At 51.2% G+C, this 12,256-nt stretch overlaps 5 protein-coding genes across 5 annotated transcripts; 2 read left to right on the plus strand and 3 right to left on the minus strand.

Moving 5' to 3' along the window:
* Positions 1 to 694: 694 nt before the first annotated feature.
* On the minus strand, positions 695 to 1,426 carry AKAW2_40182A (uncharacterized protein; the record flags this gene model as incomplete). The annotated part of the gene is made up of 1 exon (XM_041688485.1): positions 695 to 1,426. One exon carries the CDS (start codon positions 1,424 to 1,426, stop codon positions 695 to 697), a length of 732 nt encoding a protein of 243 aa, XP_041542265.1.
* A 5-nt stretch (positions 1,427 to 1,431) lies between these two features.
* Positions 1,432 to 3,060, minus strand: AKAW2_40183A (uncharacterized protein; the record flags this gene model as incomplete). Its single annotated transcript, XM_041688486.1, has 1 exon — positions 1,432 to 3,060. One exon carries the CDS (start codon positions 3,058 to 3,060, stop codon positions 1,432 to 1,434), a length of 1,629 nt encoding a protein of 542 aa, XP_041542266.1.
* A 1,969-nt stretch (positions 3,061 to 5,029) lies between these two features.
* On the plus strand, positions 5,030 to 6,435 carry AKAW2_40184S (FAD-dependent oxidoreductase; the record flags this gene model as incomplete). The annotated part of the gene is made up of 2 exons (XM_041688487.1): positions 5,030 to 5,325; positions 5,394 to 6,435. 2 exons carry the CDS (start codon positions 5,030 to 5,032, stop codon positions 6,433 to 6,435), a joined length of 1,338 nt encoding a protein of 445 aa, XP_041542267.1.
* Positions 6,436 to 6,996: 561 nt separating this feature from the next.
* Positions 6,997 to 7,828, plus strand: RHA1 (rhamnogalacturonan acetylesterase RgaE; the record flags this gene model as incomplete). Its single annotated transcript, XM_041688488.1, has 2 exons — positions 6,997 to 7,111; positions 7,161 to 7,828. 2 exons carry the CDS (start codon positions 6,997 to 6,999, stop codon positions 7,826 to 7,828), a joined length of 783 nt encoding a protein of 260 aa, XP_041542268.1.
* A 1,562-nt stretch (positions 7,829 to 9,390) lies between these two features.
* AKAW2_40186A (lipase family protein) lies at positions 9,391 to 10,471 on the minus strand (the record flags this gene model as incomplete). The annotated part of the gene is made up of 4 exons (XM_041688489.1): positions 9,391 to 9,696; positions 9,773 to 10,109; positions 10,166 to 10,331; positions 10,384 to 10,471. The coding sequence occupies 4 exons, from the start codon at positions 10,469 to 10,471 to the stop codon at positions 9,391 to 9,393; spliced, it is 897 nt and encodes a 298-aa protein (XP_041542269.1).
* Positions 10,472 to 12,256: the final 1,785 nt, after the last annotated feature.

Below are 12,256 nucleotides of genomic sequence, written 5' to 3' on the forward strand. Positions count from 1 at the left end.
GTGCAGTTCTCCATAATAGTGGTAGACTACATCTTTCGATGTGCTTCGACAGTGACTATCAACATCGTCCCGCATGTTATATTTAATTATAAACTCGATTCCTTACAGCATATATGTATGGCTGTCTCTACTAAGATAGCTACATGGCATAGCTGTGGGTTTCGACTCGGTCTAAAAGCCCCTTAATGCGGTACCCTTAGTTGCTTTATCAGAGAGAAGAGAGTGGACACTGAAGTTTTGAACCATGGTGTAATATTATATACTCCGCTTGAAAACATCTCTTTAAACTCGGCCATGGCCGCGGATCAATCGATTGTGTATCGAAAGACTCATGTTTTGGAGCAGAAAGCCGACATGCAGTACTCGGAGTTGATGCCAACATGAACTGCCGATGGACCCGGTCACCGTATCCGCTGGTCGAATGTAACAATGGAATCTGAACAATGGCGCACCGGTCCAGAGCCGGTACCGCAGATTAACAATTCTTCAACCACTTGATTTTTGACTGTAAATATCCATTTTCAGGCGATATATTTTCTTGCCAATTTTTGACCGTGACCTTTGCATACCGCTGCAGTTGACATCAACCGAAAGCATGAGGCTTGGAAGGGTATAAGTGCTACCATGTCCGAATCATCGATTCCCGTTGGTATTGGGTCGCTGACATTTAGAAGACAACATCTCTTCAATGTATTCAATTGACGCACCATACAGTGTCATCATCCAGCTCCTCCGCAGATACGGACGGCTCAAACCCCTTCTCGTAGACCTCAACCGTAAGCAGCTCCTGGAATTTCACATACCATGTCCCCTCCTGCCTCTCTTCTAACAGCACCACGGCGCCCCTTTCTGTATATTGTGACATAACCACCATCAGACCGTCTGATTCGTTGTACGTGCTCCATCGTCCTCCTGGCGTGAGTTGGAGCTTCATCCGTGAATATCCGTCAAATGCGAACACGACATCGCTCTCCGGCAGTACCGAATTCCTCACCCTCAGCCCAGGTAGCACGACCCTCAGGCCCCGGGCCTGTAGCAGGCCTGGCTGAAGGAGCTGAGAAGCTTGTATGAGCTGCGTCAATGGCTCGTGGATAGCGCCCAAGAAAGACGTCGCCGCCCACCCGTATCCGGCGTCCTGCAACCTGGGGCCCGGTGCAAAGATCAGATCTGGTGGAATGGTGTCCAGGAGCGACAAGAAGGTTTTCATCCGGTCGGTTTTGTCGCATTCTAGGAGTGGCTGGACGTCGAGCCCCAGAACGCCCGCGAGGCACAGGGTCTCGTCCTCGGCCTTGCTGGTAGTGCGGATGCCCACCGAGGGAAGGAAGTTGTAGAGAGTGCTTCCCGGGAGGTCGCCCCATCTTTCGCGCACAAGGTTCGGGAACGGGCTCATGTCGCGAAGGTGGTGGCCGCCGAGAATCTTCATCATCGCCTTCACCCCAGAGAGGTAGACGGGGCTTGAGAAGTTGCCGCGCAGGGAGCGGAAGAGTGCTTCGTCGTGGTAGTTGGAAAGTCAAGACACTGGGCCGCGAGATGCGCCCACTGTTCATGTCGTTCCCAATCTCCTGGGAAGGCGGAGACATCCGACGACTGTAGTCCCCTGGCGAGCGCTCTCACTAGCCTCAGGAGGGTTGACTCTCCTGGTAACTCGGGAGCGGACTTGTTACGGCAGAGAAAGTTGGCAAGGGCGATATGGCTTTTGCCCTCGGTTTGCGACCTTGCCTCCAGCGCAGTCGGCCGGATGGTGCCACCGCAGAATTGGAAATGGAGCTGCTCCGCCAGAACCCCCTCCTGAAATGTCCACAACCGTGTCGCCCATGGCGCAGTAACGACGCGCATCATGCATTCATGGATGGGTGCTCGGACGTCGATAATCTGCAGGGAAGCATCCAGAACCAGGACCTTCTCAGCACGCATGTATACCTCGGACATTGCCCGGATAGCCTTCTTTCGATAGATCGATTCCAGCGGCACGCAGAGGGTGTCCATCCAAAACGGGACTTCGTTCCTATGTCCGCAAACTCCTTGATATAGCGCATTGACAAGCTGCTGGATTTTCTCAAGCTGGCACCGCGGCAGCGTATTCGCTTTCGTGTTGCCTAGGCCATCTGACCACACATGAGAAATGGCAACATACGGGACTGGACGTGTATCTTCATCAATGTTGCCTGAGGGTGATTGTTGAACTCGAACTTTTCCATTAGAGAACAAGATAAGCGGAATCTGCCCTTGGTCCACGATGTTGAAGATGGCTGTCATGTCGATTGGAAGATGATGGCAGGAACAGCCTTCGCCTGTGTGTTTCGTCGCATACGTCTTCTCGTCAATTTGACGTGCGAGACACGTCTCTGCACATTGAGAGTGGTCCGCTTTGGATGCAGAACGATCCCACGTGGCCAGATAATAAAGGGACGACACGCTCGGGAAGTCCCTGCGGAGAGCGTTGACTTCGCCAATGCAACATCCAGCCTCCAGGAGGAGCTTTCTGCAGAATTCGGGGGTCTCCCATGTTAAAGTGCCGTAGAACTCCTCACGCTGGGAGAGAAATACTGTGTCTCGCTCTGAGTCTAAAGATTCTCCCACGATTGCAAGAGAGAGCAACACAGGGCCGGTAGCAGGTTCGGTCCCTCTATGCGCGGCCTGGAGACGAATGACGGCGTTGAGGCACAGGTTGCTCAGCTTCAGGATCTCTTCAACTCTCCTCTTCTGGTGATCGAATTCGCCAAAATTGTCCCGGACCCAAACAGTATTAGCAGTCCACGACCAGAGGTATTTTGGTAAGTTTGCTGTAGATATCCGGTATTGGCCCGGTATGGCGGTGGCCTTGGCCACGAAGTCTTCCCGCCGAAATGAAACATGGGCGACCTCGAAGACTTCTTGCAGTAGGCCGAAGAAGAGCCACTCCTGCAGAAACGGCATGATGCTGTCGATTGTGTGCGCCCCGAGGTCGCCTCGTTGTAGTTTGTCCGTGTCGATTCCGCATCGCGAGGGAAAGGCGTCAAACCCACCGCCGTCGTATCTAGGTTTGTAATCCAAATACGGTACTTGTGGCGAGGCCCGCATGGGCGACAATATGGAGGGGAGGTGATCCATCGGCTAACTAGAAACATACGAACCTGAGATCTACCTAGGCACGTATACAAGTAGTCATGGGAAGGGGTCTGGTGAGTCTTGGTTTGGCAGAGTTCAGCGTCTTGAAGTTACTGAAGCTGATCTTGGGCAGCCAGCCTGAGCTATCCCCTCACCTCAAGCGCCTTTCCTGCCCTGTGATTGGGCAAGTCCAAGGCATGCATTGGGCTCAGGGTTGTGAAAGTTAGTGACTCGAGTCAGACTCAAAGAACCATGATTCTAGTCCAGTAAGCCAGAATATCTCCAAGGTCATTTCTGATTCAGTAACTTGGACAGGGATTCCAAGTTTGATTCCGAGACAACTAGTTACGTAGCTTGAGTAGGTAGGTGCTATAACGGAGCTTACTTAAAATGTATATATTGAAGAAGCAATGATTCAATTTCTGTGTTTTTAATTCTTACCTATGAGACTACCGATACAAAAATATTAGTGCTAGGTAACCGGAATTATTAGGGTACTCAACCTACTGATTCGACTCGAACTCGTGGCCGGTTGTCGAACCCGACCAGGCACGCTGCGTCGTCTTGGACTGTCAGGTACTGCACCTTGGATATGGGCTGCATCCAGATGAAAGATTCCAAAACCACCTCCGGGCTTTACATCGCTATTGTCATGATCTAATTAATATTAATTATAAATGAAAGATAATTTAAACAGTTGATATTCAGCTACATTCAAAGATAGAAATCATTTTTTAATTCTAAATATATATTACGTACTAAGGCTCTTTATAGTACTAACTTGGTAAATTAGGAGAATGATTATATAATCACCCTAATACAGTAAGTTATCAGAATCAACATTGAATCAAAACCTATTCATACATATCGGTAAAGAATTATTATATAGCTTAAATAACTCAGTATCACAAGAGACTTTATTATGTATATAAAGCCTTTTCAAATATCACAATGTCTCTGACTCTGACTGAACAGTTTTCCCAGCTCCGGTCTGACCCTGTCGCGTGTGGGTGCCCAACTAACCACTACGAGTTAGACCACAGATGCTGGATCATCCGACGAGTCCGACCTGTTTATGTTTCAAATCCTTTGCACAAAAGTTGATTTTAGATTGAGAGACGAGTTTCCTGTCCATCCCCACTGCACCACCGCCACCGTTTCCCAATTGAAATGGAACTAACTCAGTTAGTTAACGTTATGTCCTATGAGTCAGCGGGCTTTAGGGAAACATAGTTATCTAGGCTACTAATCACTTAACTATCTGGAACCAGAGAATTCCAGCATTCGCGGCCCGGACCCATTCTAAACCTTGTCTTTCTAGCTAGGTCCTTCTCATGTGCTTTCTCATCTCACTCGTTGCAAACAATGATATCTCGAATTGCAATCAGCTTCCCGAATGGCCGTCCGTCTGGAGTCGCTCGTTTCACGCCCGGATATAATTCAGAACAGTCGCGGAGACTCCAGTTGGCCATAGCAATGAGGGCCACACCAGCTAGATAGTTACTGTGGAAGTACACATTTCCCGAATTGCCGGCCGATCATTGCGCTAATGGGTCAACCTCTTGAGTCTTGACATTCACCCCTCCACCAATGGAGATTCAACCCGATGGATTCTATCCGAAGCCCGCCCCATCTGTGATGATCTGATAGACTCGCGGGCCAATCGCGGATCCCTATACCTCCTAGGCCCACCATATGTCGCCATGTTAGACTTCCCTGACTTGTAGGTTGTCTGCTCCCCATATGCCTAGTATTCCAGCACCAGCCGCTCTTTCCCAAACCAAGCGGACGGACCTTACGCAGCCATGTCTAGGTGTCCGGAATTGACGAGAGCCGGTCCGACATCCTGGTAGTCCGTATAAGAATTCCACAGATGCCCACATTCCTGGCCATTCCTCCCATGAATCAAGATAAACGCCGGTTTCCTTACTCTGCCTCTAAAATGTCCAGCTCTCCTTTCAAGGTTATTGTCGTGGGTGGTGGCCCGGTCGGCCTTACTGCGGCGCATGCACTCGCCCGCGCTGGCATCGACTTTGTCGTGCTCGAACGCCGAGACTCAGTACTCCACGATCAAGGTGCTAGTCTGGTCCTTGGAGCCCCATCTCTGCGCATTATGCACCAGCTAGGTCTGCTCGACCAGTTGTTAGCCATTGGGGCGGAACTTCGCCAGGTCCAGGCGTATACACGAGAGGGACAGGTATTCCGCAATACCAACCCTTTCCAAATCATGCGGAGAAAGTACGTACTGCGTCCCGCTTTACCTGACAGCTCCCTCGATGATGTCGGCGGAAAACTGACACTGACAGTCATGGGATCGCCCCGGTCGCGTTCCATCGCGCACACTTGATCCAGACCCTATACAATTCGCTTCCGGACAAGGCCAAGGCAAAATACCTATTCAGTAAAAGGGTCAGCGATATCGAGTCAAGCGACACCGGGGTTCGAGTCACCTGCGCTGATGGGACCTCGTTCGAAGGATCTATGGTCCTTGGAGCCGACGGCGTTCACAGCAAAACCCGGCAGTTGATGCGCCAACTCGCCCTGGCCGCAGACCCCACTCGGAGTTGGGATGCCGCAAAACCCTTCAAAGCCGAGTACAAATGCTTGTGGTGCAGCTTTCCCCGACGGACTGACGTCGGACATGCCACTGAAACCCAAAGCAAGGACTATTCGGTCATGTACCTCTCCGGGCGCGATCGTGGATGGATCTTCCTTTACGAGCGTTTGCCACAGCCAACTTCCGATCGAGTAGACTACACGACGGAAGATATCGAGGCAATGGCGGCACGGTTTGCCGATTTTCCTATCACCGATACTCTGAAGGTGAAAGACGTGTACACGGAGCGGTTTACCTCGGGCATGGCCAACCTGGAGGAAGGCATTCTCCAGCACTGGGGTTGGGGACGGATCGTTCTCGCGGGAGACGCTTGTCACAAATACACTCCCAACGCTGGACTAGGTTTCAATAATGGCATCAAGGACGTGGTGGTACTGTGCAACGGGTTGCACAAGGCGCTGCAGAGCGCAGCAGGGGGATTGTTAGACGCTGCCACGCTCGGTCAGATATTCAACGAATATGAAGAAGAACGCGCCGGGCCAGTTCGTTCGGATGCGGGACAATCTGCGAGGACAACGCGATTGCATGCGTGGGCCAACACGCTATACTTCCTTGCAGCGCGGTACATCCTGTCGTGGGAGGTCGTTGAAGGGTTTCTGATCAACTTCCTAGGCGCACGTGCGATGAAGCAGTGCCCTGTGCTGGGGTACGCCCCTGCTACGGAGCCGTTCGTGGGGGCCGTAAAGTGGGATCACCCGTTGCCAGCGATAGACCAGGAGCTAGCGTGTTGAACACATGGAGTCGGTGTTACGTGATTCTATACCTTGATGAGAACTGAGAACCTCCTCTCTTCGCTGATTTTTCCCCATGGCTTTGCCAGCGCATGATGTCAACCTGCATAGAGCCCCTCTTGCGAGAGCAGTTGCCCAGCGGCTTATTCACTTTGCACCCTGACGATTTCTCCGAACAGGGAAATTTTCCTATGGAATTGTAGATGCAGCAATATGTGTGGACAATGTGTGACGGGTTTTGCTGCGTGTCAGATGCGGGGATCCAGCTGACCAGTTCCCCTCATCCACTCCGCATCCTGCAGTTAAATCAATCACTCAATTCATGTCGATCTCGTCCCTGCAGATCACGGACCTACCACTTCACCTCCGTTTCCATTACTGCTGCAGACGGAATGATTCGGACGAGTCTCGGTGCATCAAACCCCGATGTTACACTTTTTTCCACGTATGGATGGATGCGCCTGTCAAGCGCTGGCGCTTCATATCAACCCTACTCTGCAAGCACTGTGGTCTTCAGACGAACTCAATCACCCACCTTAGTCTATCGGATATCCAATCACAATGAAGGTTTCCAGCCTCTCAATCTTAACCTTTCTCCCTACCTCCCTCGCCACAACCATCTACCTGGCGGGGGACTCCACCATGGCCAGCGGTGGTGGTGGCTCCGACACAGCCGGTAGCTCCCTCCTACCCATCACTGCTTTCTTAAACTAACCATCAAACAGGCTGGGGTGACTACGTCGCCCAATACCTGAGCAACTCAAGCGGCATCACCGTCTCCAATCAAGCCGTAGCCGGGCGCAGCGCCCGGTCTTACACGCGCGAAGGCCGCTTCGACGACATCGCCAGCACGCTTGAAGCGGGCGACTATGTGATCATCGAATTCGGTCACAACGACGGTGGCTCGCTCTCAACCAGCGACAACGGCCGCACCGACTGTTCCGGCACAGGCTCCGAAGTATGCTACTCGGAATACGATGGCGTCAACGAAACCATCCTTACCTTCCCCGCGTACCTCGAGAACGCCTCCAATACGTTTAAGAAGATTGGTGCAACCGTCATCATCTCCTCGCAGACGCCCAATAACCCTTGGGAAACGGGCACTTTCGTGGATGACCCGCCACGGTTCGTCGGGTACGCGGAAATCGCCGCAGATACAGCGGACACGTCGTACGTGAATCATTTTGATTACACGGATCAGGTATATGAGGCGTTGGGGGCGGATACCGTGGATGCGTATTTTCCGATCGATCATACGCATACCAGTGCGGCCGGGGCGAATGTCGTTGCTAAGGCGTTCCTGAGGGGGGTTGTTTGTGGAAAGTTGAGTCTGGCGGATGAGCTGGTGACGGATGATTTGGAGTTGGATGAGTATGAGTGTTTGGATGAGTAGATGTGGTGCTACATGTGCCGAGGATAGCTATTAGGGCGAAGTATCGGCGATTGGGTCGAGAGTTAGGAATCACATTTAAACTCCCCTTGTTGAATCATGAATGGACATGATGGCGAACTGTTCATGCTGAGTTTTGACATTAGTACTACTACGACACAATGATATATGTCTCAGAAGCTGTCCTACCTAGATAGGGAATAACCACACATAGATACCCAATACTACCCATTAACCAACTTTGCATTGCATGGTATCTTTCACCTTTCCGCACCCTTTCTGAACCCTGGGGCTACTATAGTACACCTTAGTGAGAGAGGAGACGAACCCAGTCTATCCTCATGTGCACCAGCACATGACAAAGGCTATCTAGCACTGTGCTGTATCGAAGGTATCCCTATTGCAAGTCAGAAACATGTTTCCTGATAGATACAGAATAATATCGGAATGAGACAGCACAAACCGTTCATGGAGGATAGTAGTACTAGTCTACTACTACTTCTCTACCTTATCAGAAAAATTCACCCGCTAACCAACTAAGCAACAGTAGCTTTCAGTGGAGCGAGCAAAGCTCGGAGCAGCTGCTCTTTGAGTTAGGGCAGGATCAATTACTATGCCATCGCGCATACCTTCATAGCGTGATACGCATACTAATTAGCCTCCTGCATATTGCCTTATCAACGAGCAAACCGAGATAATGTCAGAAACATGTGAAGGCATGAATGACCCCATCTCCACCCTCTCATATCTCCCTGCTTCAACCCAAAATAGAGCAAAGCGCAGATCCCCGTCGGATATCCCGGACATGGAATTCCCCGGTCGCAAACACCCCTCTTTCACATGTGAAGGACAGTAAGCGGAGATACTATGCCCGATAACTAGTGATGCATAGTATAGTATAGGACAATCACGTCAGGAAAGGTGCTGGTGGTGGGGAAGCTATTTTCCTTGGGGTACTGGTAAATAGTACCCTACGTACGCACTTACGACCTTGGCAACCGTTACGCTAATAATCTGATCAACTTGGTAAGTAACTAAGCTACTCAGCTTCTAATCGGGCTAAGGTTGGCCAAGCTCCTGGTAGTGAAATTGTTTAATATACTACCGTAGAGGGTTATCTATATATCCCGCATGATTCAAGTAGATGAGTTGATCCGTGGTTGACGTGAGCGTGCTTTTCCCGTGGTGGTGAGTTTTACGTGATCTTATTACGCCACGGCATGGTGGAACGAGCCGTGCAGAGTGTCCCGGTCAGTAGTAACAGTTCTTCGGGAATTTAGTGTGGGAGAGGGGGGGGAAGAAAGTTAATCTAATCAATTCAAACTGAACTTGGAAGTTGAAGTGGGATGGATGGACGGGTCGGGGATTCTTCGGTGCTATTGCTGCTCTCACTCTCATTAGCCTACATTCTTCAAGGCTCACGCACGTCAAAACATGCCTCACGAACACTTTCATGATCAGACTAGCATATGTACTTCGCCAGTTATTATTGAAAACTATGTACAAATTCATTCCATCTTAGCTATATCCAGTCCACATTATCACTGCACTGCACCAGTAATGCTCTACGAGCATTCACTAATGTAGATGGTATACCATCTATGAGCTGTCGTGCTGTCAAGCAGAGTGCCATCATTCCCGTCCGTCGAATCCACCCCCACAACTTCGGTCACGTCCGACGTAGTCACCGTCACATCATTGCCGCTGGTGATCCAGTACTCCGGGCTGAAGTGGTGGTAGCCCAGCAGCTTGGGAGGAAGCTTGGGCACGATGTCGTCGGTGTGGGTGACGCGGTAGTTGCTGCCCATGTTTTGGTCCGTGATGTAGTCGGCTAAGGCGAGGTTGCCGATACGAGGTTGGCCGAAGTTGTACTGTCCATTACGTTAATTGACTATTCTGAAAATGAAGGGAACGGGAGATGCATAGAGTGTTGTGGGGGTAGGCTACCAGGTCAAGAGTGTATCCGGCGTTCCGGAGCACAGTGGCCGCAATGGCCGCCAATGCAGCGCCGTAGCTGTGTCCGGTGAACACGATGGAGTAGTCTGGATAGCTGGAGACAGCAGCCTCCACCTTGGATGTGATGGTGTCGGCGATGACTTCCCAGGCCTCGTAGAAGCCCTTGTGCATCTCACAGCCATCACAGATGCTGCTTACGGAGGTGAGGCCGAAGTCCAAGTCGGCAATCCAGTTCGAGATGTCGGAACTACCCCGGAGAGCCAGAACGATTAACTCGTTTGTAGGGTCAACGGCGATGAACCCAGTCGGGTCGCCGTAGCTGCTGCTGCTAGGGGGATGTGAGCAGATTACAACTAGAAAAGACGCTGAGGTAACTTGGCTTACTCGTCAAACTCATCAATAGTCGTGGCACCGGCTGCCTCGACAAGAGGGCAGTTGCCTACATCGCAGGTCAGAGTCGTGCCGGTGGACTCTATGTTAGAGGAGCAGTAAGCTGCTGCGCTGTATTGGGCGAAGAGGTCGATGTTGTCCAAGACGGTAGAGGAGATGTCTGAGCGAGGTTAGTAGGTTCACGGTTCACAAGATGTATTGGAGTGTGTTACCTCTACGCTGCATCGGAGCAGGTGCGGGAGCAGCATGGGCCAGCACAGATAGGGCTGCAAAAACCCCAAATTCCCTGCGGAAGAACATCTTGAGAGCCAGGTAATACAGCGCTGGATACTCTTGGGAAAGATCTGCGACTTTCTAAAGATTTACCTACGGTGGCGTGGCCCCCTTTATAGATCAGATGAACTGGGGATCCGACGGCTGTCAACGGCCCATCGTTTGTCACCAACGTCTCCGAGAAGGTATTCGAACTGAATTAGACTCGGTGCACCGACCGGAGAGTCGCAAACAAAAGCAATTGTGACTAACGCTCCTGGCGCTGCGAAAGGAAAAGCCAGGATTTAGCCCCCATGTGCTTTATAAACCGCCAATCAAAAGCCATGTCTGGCCCGGGGCGTGCCATGGTCGTGAGGAATCCGTGCTGGCATGTCAGGCTGCAAGGGGCTAAGGAACCAATGGCCCTCTGGCTCTCAGTCACGCAGGGAGAGAACAGACATTTGCAGAGTGCCGCCATGCGCTCGCCGCGTGTGCCGGACAAAACTGGACGTAAAAAGTCCACGACCCGCAATGCTTCTAGAAAGCCCCTACCGCTACTCTGTGTATTCAACCCCAGCTGCGCCTGGCTGAGTTGGGTTTAACAAGCGGGGGCCATATATTAATCCGTCTGCTTCCGCCAATCAAAACAGGGGTACAAATGAAACTAGGTTTAACCAGAGAAGGGGCCGTAAATAGGAGGTTAAAAGCTTAGTTTGGATGAAGAAGTGGGTGTGATTTCGGATGACCAGGCTAGCGTGCCTGCAGGAGCTCGGTAGTCAGCCAGGTGACAGGGTGAGCTTGATGCATGATCGTACAGGGGTGTGGATCCTGCGACTGCAAGAACTAGATAGCATGAGGACATCGACTGCGTTGTTGCATGTTATCTAGCATAGAACTGCAGCCTTATCGGCTGGTCGGATGGACGACGGTCTCCGATGAGCTTCCTTGACAGACGGACTGACATGTGAAGACCGCGAAGGGATGAGGTGAAAGCTGCAGCGGTGGTGATGGAGATAGAGTTCGGCTGTTGAATGACTGACCCCTTGCCGTCAACAATAAACGCCCGGATTTACGCGCTTGACCGTCGGGGCAAGAGGGTTTTTTTCAAGCTCGCCGGACCGTCTTTTCAGCGGCTGTCAAGGATCCCTTGACCATTGCACCAGCCCTGTATTGTGATAAGCAAACAGTGGGGGCCATTGATCTCAGGAAAAGTCATTTTGAGATGAGACTTTGCAAGGGCTGGTGTTCTGGACACGTGGTCTGCTCAGGTCAGGAACTTACTTTGCTGCGGAATTCCAGAAATATTCGAGGCAGGTGATTCATGACCGAGACGTTAATTACTAGGACTACGACAGAGTAGTAGTTTGGTCAAGAGCAGGATTGTTTGTTCGGTTTAAAATGGATAGGGATGGCTCCTGCAATTTCCCCAGCGTTGGGTAAGGATCCGAAGTATATTTTGTGGGTCACTGAGCACCAACAAGGGTGTTTTACCCTAACGAACTGTGACCAGGAGTGATCCTCAATCAATCCTGACCTTCCACCAGAAATTAGGCTCATCAAGTTGTTTCGCCCACTTCAACACGAACTGCCAACCTTGACGGACAATAAAGCGATTGGACTGAGGCGGTTGTGGCTGACTCGGGACTGCCCAACCCAACAAACAAACAACAGTTAGAATGGTGTAACTTCGGACATTTGTAGGCAATAGGGTTTCAGCTAGCCCACCAGTAACGGCTCTGACAAGCTATTGCACGCCACGGCCCCAATATTAGCAACCTAAAAGCATAATACGACGGAATAACCCCGAACGTGTGGTGCGGTGAAGAAGAAGCG

Source organism: Aspergillus luchuensis, chromosome 4 (genome assembly GCF_016861625.1).
Source record: "Aspergillus luchuensis IFO 4308 DNA, chromosome 4, nearly complete sequence".
Classification (NCBI taxonomy): Eukaryota; Fungi; Ascomycota; class Eurotiomycetes; order Eurotiales; family Aspergillaceae; genus Aspergillus; species Aspergillus luchuensis.